General features: G+C 44.2%; 1 protein-coding gene across 4 annotated transcripts in view; it reads left to right on the top strand.

The window, feature by feature from the left end:
• Positions 1-2,047: 2,047 nt before the first annotated feature.
• Positions 2,048-11,445, top strand: part of PBX3 (PBX homeobox 3) — a 227,346-nt gene continuing 217,948 nt past the window's right edge. For all 4 annotated transcript variants that reach the window (XR_014827501.1, XM_021068936.2, XM_021068947.2 and 1 more), the window contains exons 1-2: positions 2,048-2,315; positions 3,253-3,326. Coding sequence is in view for 2 of the 4 variants with exons in the window: in XM_021068936.2 (XP_020924595.1) it covers positions 2,116-2,315; positions 3,253-3,326 (274 nt within the window). In the remaining 2 variants the exon portion in view is untranslated. The remainder of the gene's footprint in view (positions 2,316-3,252; positions 3,327-11,445) is intronic.

Here is an 11,445-nt window from a genome sequence, read left to right on the forward strand (position 1 = left end):
GCAGTAGCTGATGTCTTTATTTATTTGCTTTTACAAAACCTTTCCTCATAATTTATTTATTTATTTGCAGTTCAGTGAATTTTATTGTACTGACAGTTATACAACCATCATCACAACCTAATTTCAGAACATTTCCATCCCAAAGCCCCAGCCCACCCCTCTTTTCCCAATCTGTCTCCTTTGGTAACCATAAGTTTTTCAAAGTCTGTGGGTCTGTTTCTGTTTTGCAAATAAGTTCACCCTATTCTTTTTTTTAAGATTCCACATGTATGTCGGAGTCACCACCATTGACTCATAGTAGTGGGGTAGATTGATACGTGGAATCCATCCTATCCTTAAATAAACATATCTTTGTAATAAAGAGTTCATTTTTCAGCTTTGATCTATCTGGAGACAGCGAAAAGCAAAAGCCGCTGCCGAAGAAGTAGTCCCGGATTACCAGGAATTGCCCAGTGTGTAAAAGGTTGTAAACCTTAAATTGGTCTTAGATGTCACGCTCTTCCCCTCCTCCGGGTTCCACTTTCCTCTGATTCATTTTCATGTGCTCCTTTTTCAAGAGAAAGTGGTATGTCACTCAGATCCGCTCAGTGCAAGTATCAAGCATGTGGGACAACGGGCTCCCACCTTACCTGGTCACCTCTTGAGGGACGGCACCAGGCCCAAAGGCGGGCGCCAACTCCAAGCTGTGCCCTCTCGGTTACTATGGTGATCGCGGGGTGGGCGGGGCCACCATTCCCTGCGTTTCCCCCCCCTCTGCCCAGGACTTTTCGAACGCTCCAATAGGGACAGCCCTTTCTTGACTCTGTCCCGCCCCGCTCGGCTCCGAGAGTGATTCGATTGGTTTGCAAACAGGCGGTGGGGTACCCCAAGGATACCACCTCAAAACGGGAAGAGCGGGAAAGTGTACAAGGCGCTGTCCGAGGCGTGAAGCTCACAGCGCTGTGGGGAAGCACATGGTTGGCCTTGGAACGAGTTGCCCCGTGTCCTGTATACAACTCTACACACTCAGGACTGCTAGCACTAGAGACATGAGCCGGGGTGCGGGCACACCGTTTGCGGGCCGGGGCGGCCCATCCCGGCGATAGAGGACAAGACGAGGCGTAAAGATCCGGTGGCGCGCTCTCGGGCGCTGGGGATCAGAGGCCAGAGTGGGCGGGCAGAAGTCCGGGGGCGGTGCCAGCGGCGGCGGCGGGAGGCGCAAGGCCCAATGAGTGCGCGCACCGCCCCCGGGGGCGGGGCTTTGGGGAGCGCTCCCCCCGCCCTCCCACACGCCCCCGCCCCTCCCCCCGGGCGCCGGGGCCGCAGTGAGTGAGTGGCACTGGCAGCCTGTCAATCCCTCAGCCGAACGGCCTTCGAGCCCGGTCCGCGGCGGCTGCTGGCAGGGTGCGCGGCTCCGGCAGTGGCGGCGGCGACTTCTCCCGCCCCATCAATCTGCTGTCCGCCCGGCGCGCGGCCCGCCGGGGCCCTTCCTCGGGCTCCGCGCCCCCACCGCGCCTGCCCGCTCGCCCGCTCCCAAACTTTCCTCCTCCGCCCCCTCTCGCTCCCCTCGGCCCTCCCGCCGGCCTCCTCCTCCGCCGCCGCCGCCTGCCGCCGCCGCTCCCTCCCCCGGGGCCGCCGGGGCTCGGATCCCGCCCGGCCGAGGTGGCCGAGGCGGCGGCGGCGGCGGCGGCGGGGGCCGAGGGAGGGGAGTGCGCAGGCTGGCGCGGGTGGCGGCGGGCGTCCCAACAACTCGGCCGGTGCTGAGGAGCAAGTTGCGCGGGGCCACCCGGCGGGGCGCGCGGCGGCGAGGAGGCGGCGCGGCGGCCGCGTGAGGGCAGCGGGCGCCGCTGCCTCCGCCTCCGCCACCGCCGCGGAGCCCAGCGCTTCCGCCCGGCGCTTCTCCTCAGCCTCCGCGGCGGCGGAAGCCGGAGCCGGGCGCCCGTCTGCACCGCCTCAGCCGCGGGCCCCGCCGGCCGGGCCGCCCCCTCCCCGCGCGGGCGGGGAGCGCGCGGCCGCCTCCCCCTCCCCCTCCCCCTCTTTCTTCTCCTCCCTCGTCGCCGCCGCCGCCGCCGCCGCCGCCGCCTCAGCCTTCGCCTCAGCCGCCGCCGCCGCCCGCTCCCGCCCGCGCGCGGCGGGATGGACGATCAATCCAGGATGCTGCAGACTCTGGCCGGGGTGAACCTGGCCGGCCACTCGGTGCAGGGGGGCATGGCCCTGCCGCCTCCCCCGCACGGCCACGAAGGGGCGGACGGCGACGGCAGGAAGCAGGACATCGGCGACATCCTCCACCAGATCATGACCATCACCGACCAGAGCTTGGACGAGGCGCAAGCAAAGTTGGTGTCGTCTCATTAAGCATCTTTTGTGTGTGTGCGGGAGCCGGGCCCGCGGCAGAGTCCGGCCCCGGGTGGCGCCCGGGCCGGGGGCCTCAGCCCCGGGGCGGGGAACTTTCTCCGAAAACAGGCCGCCCGCCCGGGCCTCGCGGGGGACTTGCCCCGCGCCCCTCGACGCAGGCGGGAGGCGGCAAAGTTGCTCTCGGGGCGCGGGACGGACTTGGTGCCGCGTGGATTGTGTGGGTTTCTCTCACCCCCGCGTCCGGCCCTGTGGCAGCCCGGCCCCCTCGTACGGATTCAAACCTCCCGCCCGGACCCCGGTGCACGCCGCGGCGAGCGGGCCCCGGGCCGCACTTGAGGGAAGTGCAACTTTCTGCTCGGCCGGGAGTCCCGGCGCCCGGCTCCGCCTGGCCGCCGGACGACCTCGCTGTGCGGGCGGCCGCCCCGGCCCCGCCGCGGGGCGATGGGCGGTTCCCCGGCGGGTCCGGGCGCAGGCGGCCAAGTTCTCGGGAAGGGAGGGCCGCCTGGCAAACTTTGCCAAGCTGTCACCGCCCGCTGGCCGCAGTCGGCCGGCCGCCCGTGCGCGCCCGCTCCCCCGGCGGAGGGCGGACGCAGGAGCCCCTCCACGCCGTCCTGTCCCCTGGGTCGCCGCCGTCTGCCCCCGGATCGCGGTTGCCCGCGCGGGTTCGCGCCCTGCGGTCGCCGAGGCTGCTGCCTGCCGGGCAGATGGGTCGCGCTTCGTTCGGGCTGGAGCTTTGGCTGCCGGAGCTTGCCGGCTGTCGCCAACTGAGTCAACTTGAGTTCTGTTGACTTGCCGTGGTTCCAAAGAGCCTTCCAAAATAGGGGGCCGGAATGAAATCTTGGGTCTAAGTTAAAGGAAGGCGCCATATTATTCCATAGGTGATGCTAATACCTTTGTGTTTTGCTATTTGTTTTTTAGGAAACATGCCCTGAACTGTCACAGAATGAAACCCGCGCTCTTCAGCGTCTTGTGCGAGATCAAAGAGAAAACAGGTAAGACGCTGCGCCCGGCCGTGGGCCTGGAGACCCCCGAGGTGGGGTCCGAGCTACTCCTTCGACTCTCCAGTTGAGAGCTGCTGCTTTTGGGCACCGCCATCTTTGATCATTCTTTCCTTCCCACCTCCTGATCTTGAGGAAAAACTGCAATAAATCTGGAGTCGATTTCTCAATTCCGCTCCTGGTGTAAAATGAAGTGTAGATGCGGACGGGGCTGGGTCGCCGTCCCCGGGCGGCCACCCCTGGCTGCAGGTGGGGAGGGGGCCGGAGCTCCAGCCACCCTCTCCTGCTCCTTTTGCCTTGTTTGTATGTCAGTTTTTAAAAGGAGCAACGGGAGACTGGATGCCAGGGACCGAGTCCCGGAGAGAAGCATCCCCCGAACTTTGTTTTACTTAGCCTTAAGCTTCGGTTACACAGAATAGCTGCAATTGAACAGACCCCAGGAGCATGTTTGAATTAGTGTTTTAGTTGGGAATGCTACTTTTAAGAAACAGGAAGGGTAATGAAGTGTTTTTAGCGATATACAAGGTGTTACATTTATTAATACTTTGACTAAATGTTATGCTTGAAGTCATTGCATTGTAAACATAATATATTTTATAAAGTAGAGAAAGGTCCACAGGTACAGATTGAACAATTTTCGAGGTGTTTAAGGCAGGGAATATATTTAAAGACAGCTTTTACTGAAGAGCTGAAATGAAAACTATACCAGTAAATGTTAGACAAATTTCTGACAATTCATTTCAAATTGGCTTTCTTGTACACTTTTTAACAATTGAAAATGTTTTAGTCTTGAGGTGATAGTAGTGACTCAAGTGAAGGGAGAGACTTAATCTAGATATTTTAGGTGGTATTCGGCATTATTTCCCCTGTATATGGCTAACAAGTGCATCAAACAAGCTTTACTGTTGATTTGTGTGTGTGTCTGTATATGTAGGTTGGCTATATTGTATTATAAAGTTGCCGTTTTTTAAGTTGACAAAGAAGAGAAAGTTAAAGTCTAGGATACAGCACTGTTTAGGTGAAGCTATTTAGAAAGTTAAATGTGATTGTGTATAAATTGAGTCTACAAATAATAGCACATTGTATGTAATTGTTAGTTGGTAGGAGAGTTGCCCTCCTTTTAAACAGCTATTTCACTCTGCAGTGCTGTTCTGATCCTAAAAGTAATCAATAAAAGATGAGGGGTTATTGCTGTCTATTAACATGTATACCAAAACCATAATTAACAGCAAATATTGAGAACCTTAAAGAGTGCTTTTCCTGCTTTTCATTTACATAGCATGCATGGTTTCTTAATGTTGAGTGATTGTTTTTAAGATGTATTTTACATTTTGAAAACCAGTGGCATTTAAAATAACTAACTTTTACTCTGTTGATTTTTAGCTACCTTTAGATAGCACTGTGATTTAAAGCGGTAGATAATTTTTATCTGACTATAAAATAAGACATCAAGCATTAAATCTTGAAGATTCTTAGTTTAGAAGCCCAAAAGTGCGTATTTCTCAGTAAATTATGTTGCTTAATGTCCAAGGGTTTCTTGCTATCAGGGCTCCACTTCAGTTTCTGCTGACAGCTAAGCACTGGGGTATTGACTATGTTGTGAATATTAAGATTGATTCAACTTTATACGGCATTATATTACGAGGGAGAGGGGATTGATATCCCTTCCCTCTCAGCCCCTTCTCATGATTTGTATTTTTTTTTTTCCCCCTTTAAAAGTTTTGGCCTAGCCAGCCTGAGAACCAAACCCAGCAAACTGCTTTTCTTGTTTAGACATTTGGCAGCAGGCAGAATTCAATTAGGAAGCGTAAGTCCTCCAGTTGCTTATTTGCACAAGACAGTTACACCATTCTGAAGGGAGAGTATAGTCAACCTCATGTCAGAGGTGAGTTAGGAAAAAGAAACAAGTTTTTCCAGAGTGTGGGATTATTGGCAGAGAGAGCTTTGGTACTGTGTTTGCTATTTAAGCAGCAAGAGGTGGCTGACAAAAGAAATTTTTGTTTTGAAATTGTTTCTGAGGCTTTCAGTGATAACTTGTAAATTAGATTCTCTTTTTGTTCTTTGGCCAGCGGATCCAAGTTTGCACGTTATCTCTTTTGTAAAAAGCCAACAGCCGACAAAGAGTAAAGGCGGCTGTCTGGGCAGAGGCATCTTCCTGCCAGCCTCTAGGCTCGAGAGGGACGGGATTTAAGTACCGGATGATTGATGGGGGTGAAGCTCTTTCTCTCTTCTCCTTTCTCCCCTACTACCCATAGCTCCACCTCACTCTCCAAAACTAGTTTTTAGAAGGCGACAGGGACACTGGACTCAGAATCCTTGATTTGAAATTAAACAGCTGTGTAGACATTAGTGTTACCGAAGCAGAGAGATTGGGGCAGCAAATTCCAACCCCCCCCATCTGTTCCCACAGTCATGCTTTCTTTGGAAACATCATCAACCTATAAAATAAGCACTGTAGAATATAATGTGTATTGCATAGTGCTTTTTCTTTACATCATTATATTAAATCTATAACATAGTATCCAAAGATTATTTCTCCATAACCTAGAGAAAGTTTACCTAGTCATTTGTAGTAGAAACCGGGAACATTCTGTGATGGCTCTATTTTGCATAATAGAGGGGTAGGGGCTGACTAGTGGGGAGATGGAGGCAGGACTGTCACTTCAATGGATAATGTCATTTCAGTTGTGCTTCTTCTAAAATAAGACAAAATCATTTAAAAAAAATCCAAGTATTTGTAGATCTGCCAGTAGATTTTGAGGTTTTCTGATCAGGCAGTGAACACTGCTAGTTATGATGCACATGAGGGGTTTAGTTTGGAAAACATTTTTTTTCCCTCCTACCAAATGTGAAAAGGTGTTTTTCCCTTCTGACAGATAATTAGGTAATCTACCACAGTTATATTATTTCCTTGTTTGGAGGTAGGGAAAGTATACTATGAGATGCTTGCTTTTTCTTGAAAATGTATTTTTTAAAATTTATCTTGCAGTTATTTTGGGGCAGAAATAATCTGTCATTGTTGAATTTTGATATTCACGCATTTTGAAAGCAACTGAAATGTATAGGCTTTAAAACAAGACATTTGTCCATTTTAAACTAAGCAATCAGTCTGGTAATTGTTGATATGCTAAGATTTTCCTCTTATCTTTTTTTTTTTTTTTAAAGCTGTATTTCACCATCTATTAAATCCATGATGCTACGAGGTCTCCTCATCTACATACTTCTTTGGGGGCCTTCCCTCACATCTTTTTGGCTGCCTTAATCTTGATTGTTGAAGTACTTTGTGAGAGATTACATCCTCACCAGTCTTCTTTCCAAAGCCCTTAATTGAGAGATTTTGAATGAAGGAAATGGCTCTTTTTGAGAAAAAAAAGTATTTAAAATACTTATAAAATGAAAACCTAACATTTTAGTATATAAGCTGAGTCATACTGTTAAAAAAATATTGTGTATTAAAAAAATATCAACATAACCTTTTCCTTTCTAAATCGTAGGTTAAAATACTCCATGTTGATAGCTGCCAACCAAACTCTGATTTATTGCCACCACAAACCCTAAATAGCGTTCATTTACTAGTAATGTCTAATGGCATACATGATGGTTTGCAGGATTTGTGGCCTTTGTGAGGCTTATAAGCAGGACTGACTTGGGAAGATCATAAAACTTAATGAACTTCTCTACTGCAGGAGGTGTCCGCAGGGGAAGAGAAAGGCCTGCTTGCCTGGTTGGGCTGGTTGAAGTATTTTTTATGTTTAAGGAGAAGAAGAAAATTGCTGTTAAAAATGCTTTGCTTTTAAAGGAACCCTCCCTAGAAAGAGTCATAAGGATTTTAGGTGTTAAAACTAGATCAAGAAGGTAGCTTGGGACTTTTTATATGCATTTTGAGTATGATATATATGATTAAATCTTTTATCTTTACTGCTGTAAGTGGGACTAGCTTTCAAAGGGGCCAGGCAATACTCTCAATCAACACCTCTCTAATTTAATTCTGACCCTAAAAGTTTAGAGACTCATTGGAGTCTTCTTTTTCTGGTCTTTTTTTTTTTTTTTTTTAATACTTCAGTATAAAATTTGTTGATTTTTCTTTGTACAGTGCCATGTAGTTCTTTAATTCCTAGTGTATAAAACCCAAATATTCCATCAAATGAAAATTTAACAAGTTGAAAATTGTTATATGTGAGTGTAAATGTTATTGCATATATTGCGTACATTCCTTTAAGTTGCTCTTGCAGTATTTCCAAGATAATTATCATTTGTTCCAAAGTTTTAAAAACAAATGCACTGTTCCAAACATGATTTATTTTTGTGTTTTAATGTTTTCTAGTTTTAAGAAACTTTTTATTATGGACAGCTTCCAGTGTAAAAACAGAAGAGAAACGTGAACCCTTTTGAACTCTTTGCCCACCTTCTGCAGTTAACCAATCTTGTTTTCTCTGTAACTCCCACCCTTTCAAAATTATTTTGAAACAAATTTTGATAGATTTTTAACATTTTAAATTTCATATCAGTTTTAGACATTATGGCATGTTTACATTGGAAATATTAAATGAATTAAACAGGAAAAAATACAAAGTTGGTTTATCTTGGAAATGTCATAAATTGTATTGCTTTATAGCACATTTTTCCTTAAAGCAATTAAAGGATACTTCTTATTTTCTATTTTCTATTTTTAAAGATTTGTATGACTTACTGGAACTTTTTAAGGAAATTTTGAGGGAGATGTAAGAGTGATGTTTTCTAACTTTCTTTACTCTTTCTCTCCATCCTTGGAAGATAATACATTCATAGAAAACCTGGAAAAAAATTTTATTTCTATACTGGTTTATAACTTTATGATGTAAAGTATCAAGCAGGTATTATCTTAAAGCATGGGCCTATCTTCCAACCTTTTTTTTTTTTTTTTTGGTTTGTTTTCCTCAATAAAAATATATTGAATCCTCTTATCAATATTAACTCGATCTGTGCAGGTAATCCTTTCATGCCTCAGTTTTAGTGGACTTCATTTTATTACAGGTTTGTGTAATTTTGGAATTTTATTTGGGACTTTACTATGTTATTTTATTATACTAATTTACATAATTTAATTCTGAATCAGAGGTATATTAATACAGTGGCAAAGGAAGCCTTGCCTTGCCTTAAAGAACACATTGGCTACTCATATCTGTATTTTTCATGTTATGATCTTTTTCCTTTTAATTAATTTTGCTTGTACTTTTAGATTTCTGTTTGCAAATTTTGTGAATGGCTACATCCAGGAGAGATTTAAGTTTTAACATCTTATTTTGATTATGTATATTTTGATAGTTTATGGTTGAAGTTATGTGCAATATAGCTGTGAAGAATGGAAGCCTCATTTCTTGAACCACACCCTAAATCAGTCATCACTTTATTTTATATACATGCTACTGAGGTATCCAGAGTAAATGCTTAACACATCAGCACCAAATACATCCAGTTAAAGAAGGACTTTTAGACTATTTTCCCTCTGTCTATGTACACAGGAACAACTTTAGGTATTTATTATTTCAATATTGACACTATGAGAATAATGTTTTATTTGTTTTCTCAGCAGGCTTGTGTTTTAGCCATTTATCAGTGTGATCAGGATGATTTAGGTAGTAACTGACTAACAAAGCTTGCACACTCCCCTCCCATGTTGACCTTTCAAGCATTTGCTCTACTTCAGTAGGCCATTTGAGTATGGGAGTAAATAATTTACATCACTGTGTCCTGTGAATTGGTCAAAGTTTTTGAGATCTGGCTAAAAGATTTTTTACAAAGTTATAGAAGTTAATCACACAGATTACTCTCACAGCTAGGTAATAGTGGTATATTTAGCAAATAAATTAGTAGGAAATACTTGAATGAGCCACTGAAAAACCATTTTTTTATGCCTTTAGATACAGAACATATTTGAAAATAAATTTCATTAATCTTCAACACTTGATTGTAATTATCCCCTTTGTAGGCAGAATAGTAAGTAAACAGAACCTCTTCCTTTTTTATTTTTTAGGTAGACGTATTCCATAAATAGACGATGTTTGCAGTTTTTGATGGTAACGGTAGTTTGGTTTGGTACTAAATTTGAGTGTATTTCTAGTAAAAAAAAAATGGGCGTGATAGGATGTGTTAAGTTGAATTGGCATAGCTTTTTTTTTTTTTTTTGATTGACTGTATCTATATGATAGTACCTCATTAGGACTGAAAACAAGTAAAATTACGAATAAAAATAATTGTTAAAAAGTTTTGTACTTGTTTTTTTCAATTTAAGTTCTTTACAAATGTTAAGCTGTTTTGAACAATAACCCTTTATTTGTGACCATATTAATGAGGGCTTGGTCTACAGTGTAATCCTTTTAATGCTGATGATTTCTCACAATGTTTAAACCATTATATGGGAGACTCAACACATGTTATGGTAAAATGATTTTTTTTTTTGCTTGTTTTGTTTTATGTGATACATCAGTTTTCAAAGCATATTTCTTAGGCATCAGAGTCCAGCAGGTGGCTTTTTACATTAAAAAATTCATAAATTTTAAAATCCCATAAAATTTTATTTCAAATTCAAATTAACTAATTGAGAATGTCAACATTTCCACTGTCTCTATATTAACATTTATAATAGAACAAATGGTTGCATATAGAAATTATCTGTAACATAATCTAAATTAAGATTCTAAACAGGCATTACAGATGCTGGTAACTTTGGCAATTATCATTTTGTTTGGTGAACAGTAGTAAAACAGTGTGCGGTAAAAGTGTTTAGAGAGAGAGGATAAATAAATTGAACAGTTTTGCAATGCAAAGTGGTTTGTGGTGTTTTTGAGGATTTCTTGGCTCTCTCTTAACTGCTATTGTGAGCCTGGAGCAGATTTCCCCATTGCTAATGCCCTAGAAGTATTAATTCACTTTGATATGCTAATTAGAGGGCATTATGCAAGAAATGAGATTAAGTGGCAGCATGAAGCCATTTGCCTGTCAGTAAATTGAGAGCTTTAGCATCAGGAGGAGCTTTGTTTTTTTTTTTTTTTTTTTTTTTTTTTTTTAAGTTTCTCTTGGTTTTGCATATAAATAAAATTGATTGAAAGGTCTAGAGAAGCTTCTAGAACATTGGTGGATTTTTTTCCCCCCTCCTGTGAGTATTTAAATATAATGTTACAGAATTTTTCTAAATATTAATTGACTTAATTGGAGATAACATATATAAAGTTTTCACTGAGTCCTCTGTATATGAAAGTATACTAAGAATTTTGTGTCATCTAGTCTTTTTTTCCCCTGAAGCCCAATTTTAGCAATATGGCTGGTGAACTGTTGTCACTGGCTTCTTTTCAGAAGTGTTAACTTGTATGTGTGCTTGTGCACCAATGTTTTCACTAAATTGAACTTCACAGGAATATTGTCTTCATTAGGGAGAGAATGAAGAAGTTGTTGAATTGGGCTTCAGGAAACTATATTAATACACATTCAGACGCCGACTGAAGTACCTAATTCTAATTGCTGAGAGGAATTAGAATTAGTGGTTAAATTCTGCCCTTTACACAACCTGTGGAATTTACCTTTCAGCATATATCTATTATGTTAGGATGGCCATATTATTTGATTTTCGTGTTGAGGATGGAGGTTTGATTCTCATTTTGCTGACTTCAGTCGTTTAAGCCAGGCCTTTGATTTTTCTTTCTATAAAACTACCATGTGATTTTCTATACTTTGTGCGGAACTGCATAAATGAATGCTGGGATGGGAGTGGTGGATGGGGAGGAGGACAGAACTCTGGGCCTGTGAAAAAATAAGGTTTCCTCAAACATGGAACGTCTACCTGCATAAACCATGCTAAGGGTGGAATTTCCAAGCCCAGGCTTAACTACGGTCTGAGGTGTGCTTAGACAGAAGACAGTTTTGATCAAGCGTTCAGTTTGAGGCTTGCTTCTGGTGTTTGAATTCCACCACTGTAGCTGTGACTCTAGACCCAACAAACCATAACTTCTCTTCAGAGCCATATGGATTATTTAGTCACCACAGCTGCCGTGCATACACACTACCAAGGCTGGCATCGCCTCCGTGTGCATGTATGGTGTCTGTTAATGTTAATGGGAGTCAGGAATGTGCACACAGA

Source organism: Sus scrofa, chromosome 1 (assembly GCF_054392235.1).
Source record: "Sus scrofa isolate SSC_HxYL_T2T_F1_AM1 chromosome 1, Sscrofa_HxYL_maternal_Yorkshire_Landrace_v2.0, whole genome shotgun sequence".
NCBI lineage: Eukaryota > Metazoa > Chordata > Mammalia > Artiodactyla > Suidae > Sus > Sus scrofa.